At 34.4% G+C, this 12,569-nt stretch overlaps 1 protein-coding gene across 18 annotated transcripts in view; it reads right to left on the bottom strand.

Moving 5' to 3' along the window:
• The window catches only part of LOC145277807 (uncharacterized), a 262,143-nt gene that overhangs the window by 157,091 nt on the left and 92,483 nt on the right, over nt 1-12,569 (bottom strand). For 10 of the 18 annotated variants that reach the window (XM_080129669.1, XM_080129671.1, XM_080129670.1 and 7 more), the window contains 4 exons: nt 11,999-12,031; nt 5,762-5,824; nt 3,459-3,491; nt 629-661 (listed from right to left, as the gene is read on the bottom strand). In XM_080129669.1, coding sequence (XP_079985795.1) covers nt 629-661; nt 3,459-3,491; nt 5,762-5,824; nt 11,999-12,031 — 162 coding nt within the window. The remainder of the gene's footprint in view (nt 1-628; nt 662-3,458; nt 3,492-5,761; nt 5,825-11,998; nt 12,032-12,569) is intronic. The other 8 variants (XM_080129672.1, XM_080129683.1, XM_080129676.1 and 5 more) reach the window with 4 other exon arrangements.

Here is a 12,569-nt window from a genome sequence, read left to right as displayed (position 1 = left end):
TTAATGATCTGTAATGTAATATCTGTTCAAAGCCGACACATTAGGTCGGAGAATCTGCTAAAAGTTCTACCGTTCATCATCATATCGTATGAATCCAAAAGATTCTATTGTTGGTATTGATATCCCCATTATTTTGTAGTCAGAATTCTTTATAGAAGGACGGGTAATTACAGAAGAAACCATGAGATGGTTGCCGACATCCTAAGTAAAAGTGATTTTTGTGGATTCGAACTTGGAACACCCAGGTCGTCAGTCCGTGTCAGTAACCACTTGACCACCATTACTTCTTAGTTCTATCATTAACCAGCATACATGTTATCCTAAGTTCAAATCGGTTTTGTTGCTATGGTCATGTGAAGCAGTCTATCTCCTGTAGAAGCAGAACAGTTTTAAATTGTAAAAAGGCTAGCCGGTTAAGGGAGACTTGAAAGCAAGTGATTCAACAAAGTTATACAGATTGGAGTTCCCAGAAAACTGACATGTGAGAACTGGAGAGTGAGCTTTCAAAATTTCAACAAACGTTTTCTTCCTGGTTGAAAAATGACATTAAATGGAGAGAGAGAAAGAGAGAGAGAGAGACAGAGAGAGAGAGAGAGAGAGAGAGAGAGATTCATGTAAATTTACTTACTAGGGATAAAATCACTTTGTAGATTAGCATCACCTGAAAAATACAAATGATCATAAAGTTCTCATAAAAATAACAAATATAATCTAAATAATATAAATTAATAAAATAAATAATCAAAGGGAGATAACTCCCCAAGTTAATTAATTCAGTTCAGCTTTTTCAGTTTATCTCCTCTGGATGCCAGATGACAAATCGGTTGATTTAATAGATTACTTAGTATCATTTAAAAAATCAAATAGAAAATCAACACCCCCGAGATTTAAGTAAAAAAATTAAAGACAAACACTATCTAAAGCTAAAGAAGTATTTGGCAGAATGTGAAACCGAAATATTTCACAAAATTAGATGTGTATTGGATTGCTGTATCATAAAGGATTCAGTTATGTGTGAAGAATTCTGATTGGCTGAGACTTGAGATCTCAGGTCAATCTAACAATTCAAATTTTTTTATACATGAAAGCTTTGCATATGTTAAAGTGAAGCACTCTGCTTTTAAGGAATCAACCTGAATCTGTCAGTTTTAGGTCGAGATAGCTGTCTTAACCAATATGATGCGAAAGTATCCAAACATGATGATAGGGGCAGTGCATTCCTGATTATCTCCCTTGATACATCTAGAAAATATATTTTTGATTAAAAGGGGATCAAGAAATATCAAAACATTTGAAATTTAACTCGTCATATGGTTAATTTTCTTTGTGTCATGGGATACACAATGTTTTAGAAAGCAAAAAGGACAGAAGAAATACCAGGAAAGAGAATTTCCCAGGACAACTATATATTGATTTGGTTAGTGTTATAGTTATGGTTATATTCATTTTGTTATGCAGAAGAAACAAACAATTATTTACAAAACTATGTGAATCAATTGAATATAAAGTTAAGATAAAAGTATTATTAAGAACTAATGATATTTCTGAGATATTCATACCCATACAAGTAGACCCTACCATCCCACCACTCACAGCAAGAAGGTGCTAACTAACTATCGTTTTGTAGCTGGATCCTTCGGATGACAAATATCGAAAAATTGGCAAAAAACATTAATTTTTTCACCCTCAATTGGGTACTTTTCTATATGGAGGGGTTGCTTTTTTCGCCAATATTTTCGAAAGTCATCCCATCTTTTCGATTGACTAGTCTTAATTTAAACATTCGTCAATTCTGGTTTGGCAATGGACGCAACAGCAAATGCGTCACATTTTTTTTTTCATGTTCTTTCCCTCCTTTGCGGTACGAGTTCCAGCCTGTCTGTCCACTAATTTTTTTTTTTTTTTTTTTTTTTTTTTTTGCTCAACACAAACCTCCAAACACCCGAGCAACGTTGGGCACCCATATTATATAAGTCTCACCTGTCTATTTTTATATATGTATGTATGTATGTATGTATGTATGTATGTATGTATGTATGCATGTATGTATGTATGTATGTATGCCTAAAACTTTTCTCAGCGGCATCAGGCTGGGTCGAAACCAGTACTGTCTGAAAGTGCAATCTCTCAGTCAAATAATATGTGAGAATTAGAAAAAAATGGTCAATTATTTCCCATAGAAATAGACGTTTTCAATGAGAGAAAGTAGTAAAAAATCGTTCCTTCATGACAATGTAACCAAACACACATGTGCGAATAACGTTCATTCTTGAATTGGTTTAAATAGAGAAAAAAAATCAACGTTAATCCGCTGATGCCATCATAGAGCAGTGGTTATCGTGGCAGTGTCGTTATTTTAAGGTTGCATGTTCGCACCAACGCAACGACATTTTTTTTTAATCGATTTTTGAAGTTTTGATATTTAAACGTTTTTTTGTTTTTTTTTGTTGCTTGTTTATTCTTTCCTTAAAATTTGTGTTCATCAGTTTTTAAGAATGCTTTTGATTAGTTCTTTGCATCATAAATCAATTGATTGAAGTTGCCAATTGCCTCGGCAAAAGCAATCTACTTAGTGACGAGCAATATGGATTTCACTCTGTAAAGTCAACAGCTGACATGCTGAGTAATACTGCATAGAATCAGCGAAGCTCTTGATAGTTCTCCCGTCATATGAAAATAATTTGATAGGGTGGCATATAAAGTGTTACGTTTCTAGATATAATAAGATAATGAAATCTTTCAAATGATATCCTTTATTATTTGTTGGTATATATGCAAACGACAGAACTGCCTATGGCTGCATTATGAATAGCATTGGTGATCTTGATGATTGAAGATTCCTGATTTTCTGCAATGCAATGAGAGATTAATGATCTGTAATGTAATATCTGTTCAAAGCCGACACATTAGGTCGGAGAATCCGCTGAAAGTTCTACCGTTCATCATCATATCGTATGAATCCAAAAGATTCTATTGTTGGTATTGATATCCCCATTATTTTGTAGTCAGAATTCTTTATAGAAGGACGGGTAATTACAGAAGAAACCATGAGATGGTTGCCGACATTCTAAGTAAAAGTGATTTTTGTGGATTCGAACTTGGAACACCCAGGTCGTCAGTCCGTGTCAGTAACCACTTGACCACCATTACTTCTTAGTTCTATCATTAACCAGCATACATGTTGTCCTAAGTTCAAATCGGTTTTGTTGCTATGGTCATGTGAAGCAGTCTATCTCCTGTAGAAGCAGAACAGTTTTAAATTGTAAAAAGGCTAGCCGGTTAAGGGAGACTTGAAAGCAAGTGATTCAACAAAGTTATACAGATTGGAGTTCCCAGAAAACTGACATGTGAGAACTGGAGAGTGAGCTTTCAAAATTTCAACAAACGTTTTCCTCCTGGTTGAAAAATGACATTAAATGGAGAGAAGGAGAGAGAGAGATTCATGTAAATTTACTTACTAGGGATAAAATCACTTTGTAGATTAGCATCACCTGAAAAATACAAATGATCATAAAGTTCTCATAAAAATAACAAATATAATCTAAATAATATAAATTAATAAAATAAATAATCAAAGGGAGATAACTCCCCAAGTTAATTAATTCAGTTCTGCTTTTTCAGTTTATCTTCTCTGGATGCCAGATGACAAATCGGTTCATTTAATAGATTCCTTAATATATTTTAAAAAGCCAAATAGAAAATCAAGATTGTGTTTACACCCCCGAGATTTAAGTAAAACAATAAAACACAAACACTGTTTAAAGCTAAAGAAGTATTTGACAGAATGTGAAACCAAAATATTTCACAAAATTAGATGTGTATTGGATTGCTGTATCATAAAGGATTCAGTTATATGTGAAGAATTCTGATTGGCTGAGACTTGAGATCTCAGGTCAATCTAACAATTCAAATTTTTTAATGTGTAATTCGTAAGGTTTCTTCGTTTTCTTTTACTTTATTTGTTTTTCTTTCTTCAGAAATTTAGTTAGATTGTTAATGAAGGTATTTTTTCATCTCCAAATTTTCATTTTTTTTCAAGGATCTGCCCATACTTGTGTTCGGCAGTCGGCACAGCTATGAAAAAACCACAAGTCAATATTCAGTACTTGGAGGTCCGCATGAATTCCTTTGGCGAGCCGCATGCGGCCCGCGGGCCGTAGTTTGCCCACCCCTAGTCTAGACAATAGTGAATAAAAGTAGAGCAAAAATATTCACTGCCTCTAAAGTCTCCATGTTTATCCCAATAACAAGAAACAAGTTTCTCTCTCATTAGAATTTAAAGCAAAATGATGTAGAATTTAAGGTAGAATGACGTCTCCCAGACTAACTGCCCTCTTTAAAATAATCGTCTCTTTCTTCCCTTATCTCTATCTCTCTCATTATATTACTGAAATCATATGATATTTATTTAAAATAAATAAAGTAAGCCATGATTGCTGTTGTTTTTTTTTTTGGGGGGGGGGGTATTTAAATGGCATAAAAGATGGTTTTACACACTCAACTGTGTAAAGATTAGGATTTTCTCCGTGGGACAACATAAACTTCACAACTGTAGTTAAATAAGATTATAACCAAGATAATATATATGCTTACACATTGTAAAATAATTTACAATAATTACGATGGCAATCTTAAACACGTAAATACTCTAAATACCAACACCTTATTTCAGAAATATCCTCAAACATCTTCACCATATTTTAGAACAAAAGTATTAAATACTAGCTGTCGCTACCTGGCATTTTCCGGGAGCATTACAAAAAGTTTAAATTTAAATTGCATAGCAACAAAAGAATAAAGAACATAAATATTGGGATTTTAATCAAAACAAGTGACCATCTAAAACACGTAAATCAAAAGGCTTTTCTTATTGTGAATATTTCAAGACAAAATATTAAATATAAGGTAATACATATCAGATGAAACAATATAAAATATGAATAAAAATATAAGAGTCTAAGTTCTAGCTACTATTCTAATTTTGGATGTTATTTTCACAACATGTCGGTTGATCTGTTTCATGAGAATTTGGCAACTTTTATGTCAAACTTGTGAAAAGACAGTGAATAGTAGTCAGACTTATAGAAATCCTCATCAAAAAAATCTGAAACGTGAATTCAGTATTTTTTTCTTGCTTTTATCGTGATATTCACTATTGTGGAATAACAAATATGTTTTTTAAGTGTACAAATTGATGCCAGATGACAAATCGGTTGATTTAATAGATTACTTAGTATCATTTAAAAAATCAAATAGAAAATCAACACCCCCGAGATTTAAGTAAAACAATTAAAGACAAACACTATCTAAAGCTAAAGAAGTATTTGGCAGAATGAAAAAAATTAGATGTGTATTGGATTGCTGTATCATAAAGGATTCAGTTATGTGTGAAGAATTCTGATTGGCTGAGACTTGAGATCTCAGGTCAATCTAACAATTCAAATTTTTTAATGTGTAATTCGTAAGGTTTCTTCATTTTCTTTTACTTTATTTGTTTTTCTTTCTTCAGAAATTTAGTTAGATTGTTAACGAAGGTATTTTTCATCTCCAAATTTTCATTTTTTGCAAGGATCTGCCCGTACTTGTGTCCGGCAGTCCCCACAGCTTTTATACAAATCCTCATCTAAAAAAATCTGAAATGTGAATTCAGTATTTTGTTATTATTTTTTTTTCTTGCTTTTATCATGATATTAAGTATTTTGGAATAACAAATGTGTTTTTTTATGTGTACAAATTAACTGTATTAATGATATTGTCTCACCTGGCTTATAATAAACTCCTGGAAGTTCATTATTTAGTGGATATGGATTTACGTCAAATCTTCCTGAAAAAAAAAAGCATGAAATAATTTCAGGTAAAAAAACTCAAAATATTTCTTTTTTTTTATGTAACATAATTGGTGTGTGAACCCAAAAACAAAGAAATACAAGAAATAGTTTTTATATGTAAAAGCCAACATTTTAAACTAAACGAATAACAATAAGGTTATAAGTAAATGTATAAGTTCAATTTTTTGAAAGCAATCAAAATTTTTAAAGATAATTTGTACTATTTGAATTGTTCAGACTACTATTCTCATCTTGGTTGTCATTGGCACAACATTTGGGCAGATACATCTTTTCGATCACAGGAATTTATATGGTATTTCTGAGTGAACTCTTTATTTAATTCCTTGGAATAGATTGTTGTCAGCCATAATCGTGCTGCAATCATGTTCGTACATACTTAATCACCTTTCACACATATTAAAAAAATGAGATTGTTCGATCAGCAAAGATGATGATTGTTGATTATTTGAAGTCGCTAAGGTAAAAATTTCCACTTTAACCATTTTAAAATGAATTATCACAAAATCAAAACATCTTGTCGACTAAAATAGTACAATTTTATATAAATACATTTTTTAAGTCATATTTGTTAATGTAGACATTGGTTACCTCCCTTGCTTCAGTTACATGGTTACCTCCCTTGCTTGTGGTGATATAAATAGGAGTCGGCCATCTTGGTTTAGTTAGTGCGTTCGTACAGTTTAGACAGACTACAAGTGTCTCAACAAATGGTAGCAGAGATATCCCTCTGTGTGCGACAAAACGAAAAAAAAAAAAAAAAAAAAAAAAAATTTTTTTTTTTTTGTACAGCTTGTCTGTAGCACTAGACAGATCGGATATCGGATATGGCAACTTCGAACAAACAACCTCCATTGTTGGAGGGGGAGGATGTTTACGAGAACTGGAAACAAGACGTTGAAATGTGGTCGTTGTTCACGGATCTTTCTGAGGAAAAAAAAGGGCCAGCAGTGTTTTTGACGCTACCACCGAATATTAGAGAATGTGTCCGTGAATTGCCAACAAGTGACATCGGCGGACGAGATGGCTTGAAGATCTTAATAAAGAAACTGGATGACATATATTTAAAGGATGAACACACGCGCGCTTACATGACTTTTAAGGAATTTTACACTTATAAAAGATCGTCAGGTACCAGTATAAATGACTTTCTTGTTCGTTATGAGTTTTTGTACCAAAGATTAAAAAAATTCTACATTATTCTACCGGAAGGAGTGCAAGCTTTTCTTGTTTTGAACGCGGTTAACATATCGGAAGAGAACGAAAAATTAGCGCGGACAACGTGTTCTGTTTTGACGTATCAAAACATGAAGGAATCGATAAAGAAAGTATTTGGTGACATTTATCGTGATGAAAATGTACCGGCAGTGAAATCAGAGCCCGAAATCGTCAACTATAATTATTCTAAACCGGGTAACAACAAAAGGCGTTTTCGTCGAGGACAATCTAATCCATGTGACCGAAGTGGAAACGTGTTGTTGTGTTACAAATGTCAGTCTCCGAACCATCTAATTAGAGAGTGTCCTAGAAATACGCCCAGGTTTACGGAAGCGACAGAACAAATACACATTACGTTGTTCATTCAAGAAAATATTTATTTGAACAGTACAAATGAAAAAATCTCAAATCTTGTAAAGGAAACATTTGGAATGGCAGTCTTGGATTCTGCTTGTACTCGCACACTGGCTGGCGAAGTGTGGCTTGATGTTTATTTAGATACTTTAAATGAAAGTGACCTGCAACTAGTGAAGTATACGAACTCAGACCGGAGTTTTTGTTTTGGTGATGGAGTGGCTGTCACAGCAATTAAAGTTGCTAAATTTCCGGTTACACTCGGAGGTATAAGAGTTTATATCGAAGCAGATATTGTGAAAAACGACTTGCCTCTTCTATTAAGTCACAAATCAATGAAGACAGCAGGAATAGTGCTAGATTTCCGGAAAGATATGTGCTGGATTTTTGATAAATGTATTGAACTAAAGACCACAACTTCAGGGCACTATTGTCTCCCCTTAACAAATAAGTTGTTGGATCATAGTGGTACTAAGAACATTGTATTACATGTTCAGAATTTTGGTCAGTGTTCTTTCACAGAAAAAAAAAAAAAGCAGAAAAACTTCTTCGACAGTTTGCTCATGCCTCGAAGGAAAAACTTGTTTCCTTGGTTAAAAAAAGTGGCAAATTCAATGACAAGGAATTTATAAAGGCGATTGAGGAGGTTTGTGAAAACTGTCAAATTTGCCTTAGATTTAAAAAAGCTCCACTGCGACCGGTTGTGGGATTGCCTCTTGGCAATAGATTTAATCACACAGTTTGCATGGATTTGAAAGAGTTCATCCACAATGAGGTGTGGATACTACATCTCATTGATGCCGCTACCAAGTATTCAGCGGCAACATTGATCAAAACAAAGAAGAAGGAGGAGATCATCAAAAACATCTTTATGATGTGGATTACCTATTTCGGATCTCCTGTTCGTTTTCTGAGTGATAATGGGGGTGAATTCAACAACGAACACTATAGACAGATGAATGAAAAACTCAACATAGAGACCTGTACTACTGCCGCAGAAAGTCCATTCAGCAACGGTACTGTAGAACGTCATAATTTGATAGTTGCTGAGGCAATGAAAAAAACAATTGACGATGAGAAGTGTGAACCTGAAATTGCCTTGGCATGGGCTATTTGTGCAAAAAATGCCCTCCTCAATTACTCTGGACACAGTCCAAATGAACTTGTATTCGGTTTCAATGTAAATACACCCTCAATTCTGACAGACCAGTTACCTGCTATGGAGTCCTCTACTACAAGTGACATGGTGAGAAAAAATTTAAATGCTCTCCATAGTGCAAGGAGAAACTTTTTGGAAGCTGAGTCCAGTGAGAGAATTAGGAGAGCTCTCAGGTCTAATGTCAGAACTTATGCTGATGAAGATTATGCTACCGGAGACCAAATCTATTATCGGAGGCAGGGTTTTAAAGGATGGCGTGGTCCAGCAAAAGTGTTAGGCAGAGAAGGCCAGTTTGTCTTAATCAGACATGGCGGAGCATTTTATAGGATGCATCCGTGCCAATTGATGAAAGTGAATAAAAACAACGAAAAAAGAACAAAAAAAGCTGAAATGCTGGGAAACACTACAGAAGGGAAGAATAAATACCTTTCAGTTGAGGAGGAGGAGTTGCAGAATCAAGTGGTAGAAAGTGAAGATATAGACAGAGAAGAAGTTGTTGATAGTTCTACCAGTTTAAGAGATAAGACTGAAAAACCTGGCCGAAATAAGACCATAACTTATAAAATAAATGGAAGTGGGGAGTGGAAGAAAGGAAAGGTTATGTCAGTACAGCCTAAATCAACTGGCAAATATAGTCATTGGATCAATATAGAACCTGAGGATGAAAACGAGGATCAAGTTTGTATCAACTGGAATCATATTGATCATTGGAGAGAAGTGCCCCAATATACTGAACAGGAAAATGTAGTCCTGCTCGCCGCTGAACAAGAGCAGTCGAAAGCTGTAATGGATGCCAAGCATAAAGAAATAAAAAACATGAACACCTATGAAGTATTTGAATGTGTGCCATACACAGGTCAAAAAACAATATCCACAAGATGGGTGATTACTGAAAAATTCAAGGATAATCAGAAAACAATGAAAGCTCGCCTTGTAGCACGAGGCTATGAAGAAAATAGTAATCTGAAAACGGACTCCCCAACATGTAGCCGTGAAGCTATGCGAATGGTCATGCTAACCGCATCAATAAAGAATTGGATGCTGCAGACCATAGATTTTACCTCAGCCTTTTTGCAAGGTGGTATTTTAGAGAGAGATGTGTACCTGAGGCCACCATCTGATGTTTGTCCTAAATCTCAAGTGTGGAAATTAAAAAGATGCATCTATGGATTGAATGATGCTCCACGGGCATGGTACAAGAGAGTTACTCAGGCTTTGATTGAATTAAAAGGAGTAGCAAGTGCTTATGATAATGCATTGTTTTTGTGGCATGATATTAAAGGAAATTTGACTGGAATTCTTGCTATGCACGTGGATGATTTTGTTTTCTGTGGAAACACAGAGTTTGAAAGGGATGTGATTGCAACATTGAAAGAAAAATTTAAGGTGGGATCTCATGAAAGTGGAACATTCAAATATGTTGGACTGAATGTTAATCAACAGGAAAATGGGATCACTGTAGAACAAGATCTATATGTATCTTCCATATCTCCAATAGAAATAAGCAAAGGGAGGATACTGAGGAAAAATGATGAACTGAATGAAGAAGAAAAGCATGAGTTGAAGAGACTTGCAGGTCAGATGATGTGGGTTTCAACTCAAACACGCCCTGATATAGCTTTTGATGTGTGTAAAATGAGCAACACTGGAAAGCATCCCAAAGTAAAAGCCTTATTTGAGGCGAATAAAGCCTTATCAAAATTGAAATCCAAGAAGGGTTCTATAACATTTCCAAAATTGGGAAAGCCCTCAGATTTACACATTTTGTGTTATACTGATGCCTCTTATGCCAGTCTGGAGGATGGATCTTCACAGGGTGGTTTTGTTGTCTTTATTGGAGGAAGTACTGACAAAATGGCCCCCATGTGTTGGGCGTCAAAGAAATTGGACAGAGTGACAAAAAGCCCATTGGCCTCAGAGACTCTTGCTCTGAATGAGGGAGCTGATGCTGGTGTTTTGACTGCGGTTATGATACAAGAGGTATTTCAGTTATCTAAATTGCCAGACGTTCTCTGCAAGACAGATAATGCATCACTTGTGGAGACATTGAATTCCAACAATCTGGTAAGCGATCGACGATTGAGAATAGATGTAGCAAGGCTGAAAGAAATGAAGAGTAGAGGAGAGATACAGATAGAATGGATCAAGGGTTGTGATCAGGTCTCTGATTGTTTGACCAAGGCAGGAGCTTCGTCTGAGCTTCTAAGGGACTTGTTAAATCAGAAATAAATTATTCACTTGAGGACAGCAGCAATGTTAATGTAGACATTGGTTACCTCCCTTGCTTCAGTTACATGGTTACCTCCCTTGCTTGTGGTGATATAAATAGGAGTCGGCCATCTTGGTTTAGTTAGTTCGTTCGTACAGTTTAGACAGACTACAAGTGTCTCAACAATATTAATTTTATTGATTTGAGAATATTATTTTTGTGATAATAAGATATAGAATATTTATTGTTTTAAAAAGAATTAAATTGTTATAATTTTAAATGAATAAAAAGACGTATATTAATTTCATTTATTTAAAGAATATTTAACTAAGAATAACAGTTATTTTTGCAAAATAAAAGGTCATTTTGTATAACATTTATTCTAACAGACATTTATTAATTCAAAAGGAATATTATTATTAACAATAAATTGATGTAGAAAGCAGCATGGAATTTCCACAGGTCTTGCTAGTATGAAATAATATACCAAACTTTATGTTTATATAATGTAAAGGTGGTTGCAAAGATGTCACCATTACTAAAATGTATTCATGCAATATTACATTGCAATGCAATGAGAGATTAATGATCTGTAATGTAATATCTGTTCAAAGCCGACACATTAGGTCGGAGAATTTGCTGAAAGTTCTACCGTTCATCATCATATCGTATGAATCCAAAAGATTCTATTGTTGGTATTGATATCCCCATTATTTTGTAGTCAGAATTCTTTATAGAAGGACGGGTAATTACAGAAGAAACCATGAGATGGTTGCCGACATCCTAAGTAAAAGTGATTGTTGTGGATTCGAACTTGGAACACCCAGGTCGTCAGTCCGTGTCAGTAACCACTTGACCACCATTACTTCTTAGTTCTATCATTAACCAGCATACATGTTATCCTAAGTTCAAATCGGTTTTGTTGCTATGGTCATGTGAAGCAGTCTATCTCCTGTAGAAGCAGAACAGTTTTAAATTGTAAAAAGGCTAGCCGGTTAAGGGAGACTTGAAAGCAAGTGATTCAACAAAGTTATACAGATTGGAGTTCCCAGAAAACTGACATGTGAGAACTGGAGAGTGAGCTTTCAAAATTTCAACAAACGTTTTCTTCCTGGTTGAAAAATGACATTAAATGGAGAGAGAGAAAGAGAGAGAGAGAGACAGAGAGAGAGAGAGAGAGAAAGAGAGAGAGATTCATGTAAATTTACTTACTAGGGATAAAATCACTTTGTAGATTAGCATCACCTGAAAAATACAAATGATCATAAAGTTCTCATAAAAATAACAAATATAATCTAAATAATATAAATTAATAAAATAAATAATCAAAGGGAGATAACTCCCCAAGTTAATTAATTCAGTTCAGCTTTTTAGTTTATCTCCTCTGGATGCCAGATGACAAATCGGTTGATTTAATAGATTACTTAGTATCATTTAAAAAATCAAATAGAAAATCAACACCCCCGAGATTTAAGTAAAAAAATTAAAGACAAACACTATCTAAAGCTAAAGAAGTATTTGGCAGAATGTGAAACCGAAATATTTCACAAAATTAGATGTGTATTGGATTGCTGTATCATAAAGGATTCAGTTATGTGTGAAGAATTCTGATTGGCTGAGACTTGAGATCTCAGGTCAATCTAACAATTCAAATGTTTTTATACATGAAAGGTTTGCATATGTTAAAGTCAACCTGAATCTGCCAGTTTTAGGTCGAGATAGCTGTCTTAACCAATATGATGTGAAAGTATCCAAACATGATGATAGGGGCAGTGCATTACTA

Source organism: Euprymna scolopes, chromosome 6 (assembly GCF_053919585.1).
Source record: "Euprymna scolopes isolate OS-2025 chromosome 6, ASM5391958v1, whole genome shotgun sequence".
Lineage (NCBI taxonomy): Eukaryota > Metazoa > Mollusca > Cephalopoda > Sepiida > Sepiolidae > Euprymna > Euprymna scolopes.
This window is presented reverse-complemented; position numbering and strand designations above follow the sequence as displayed.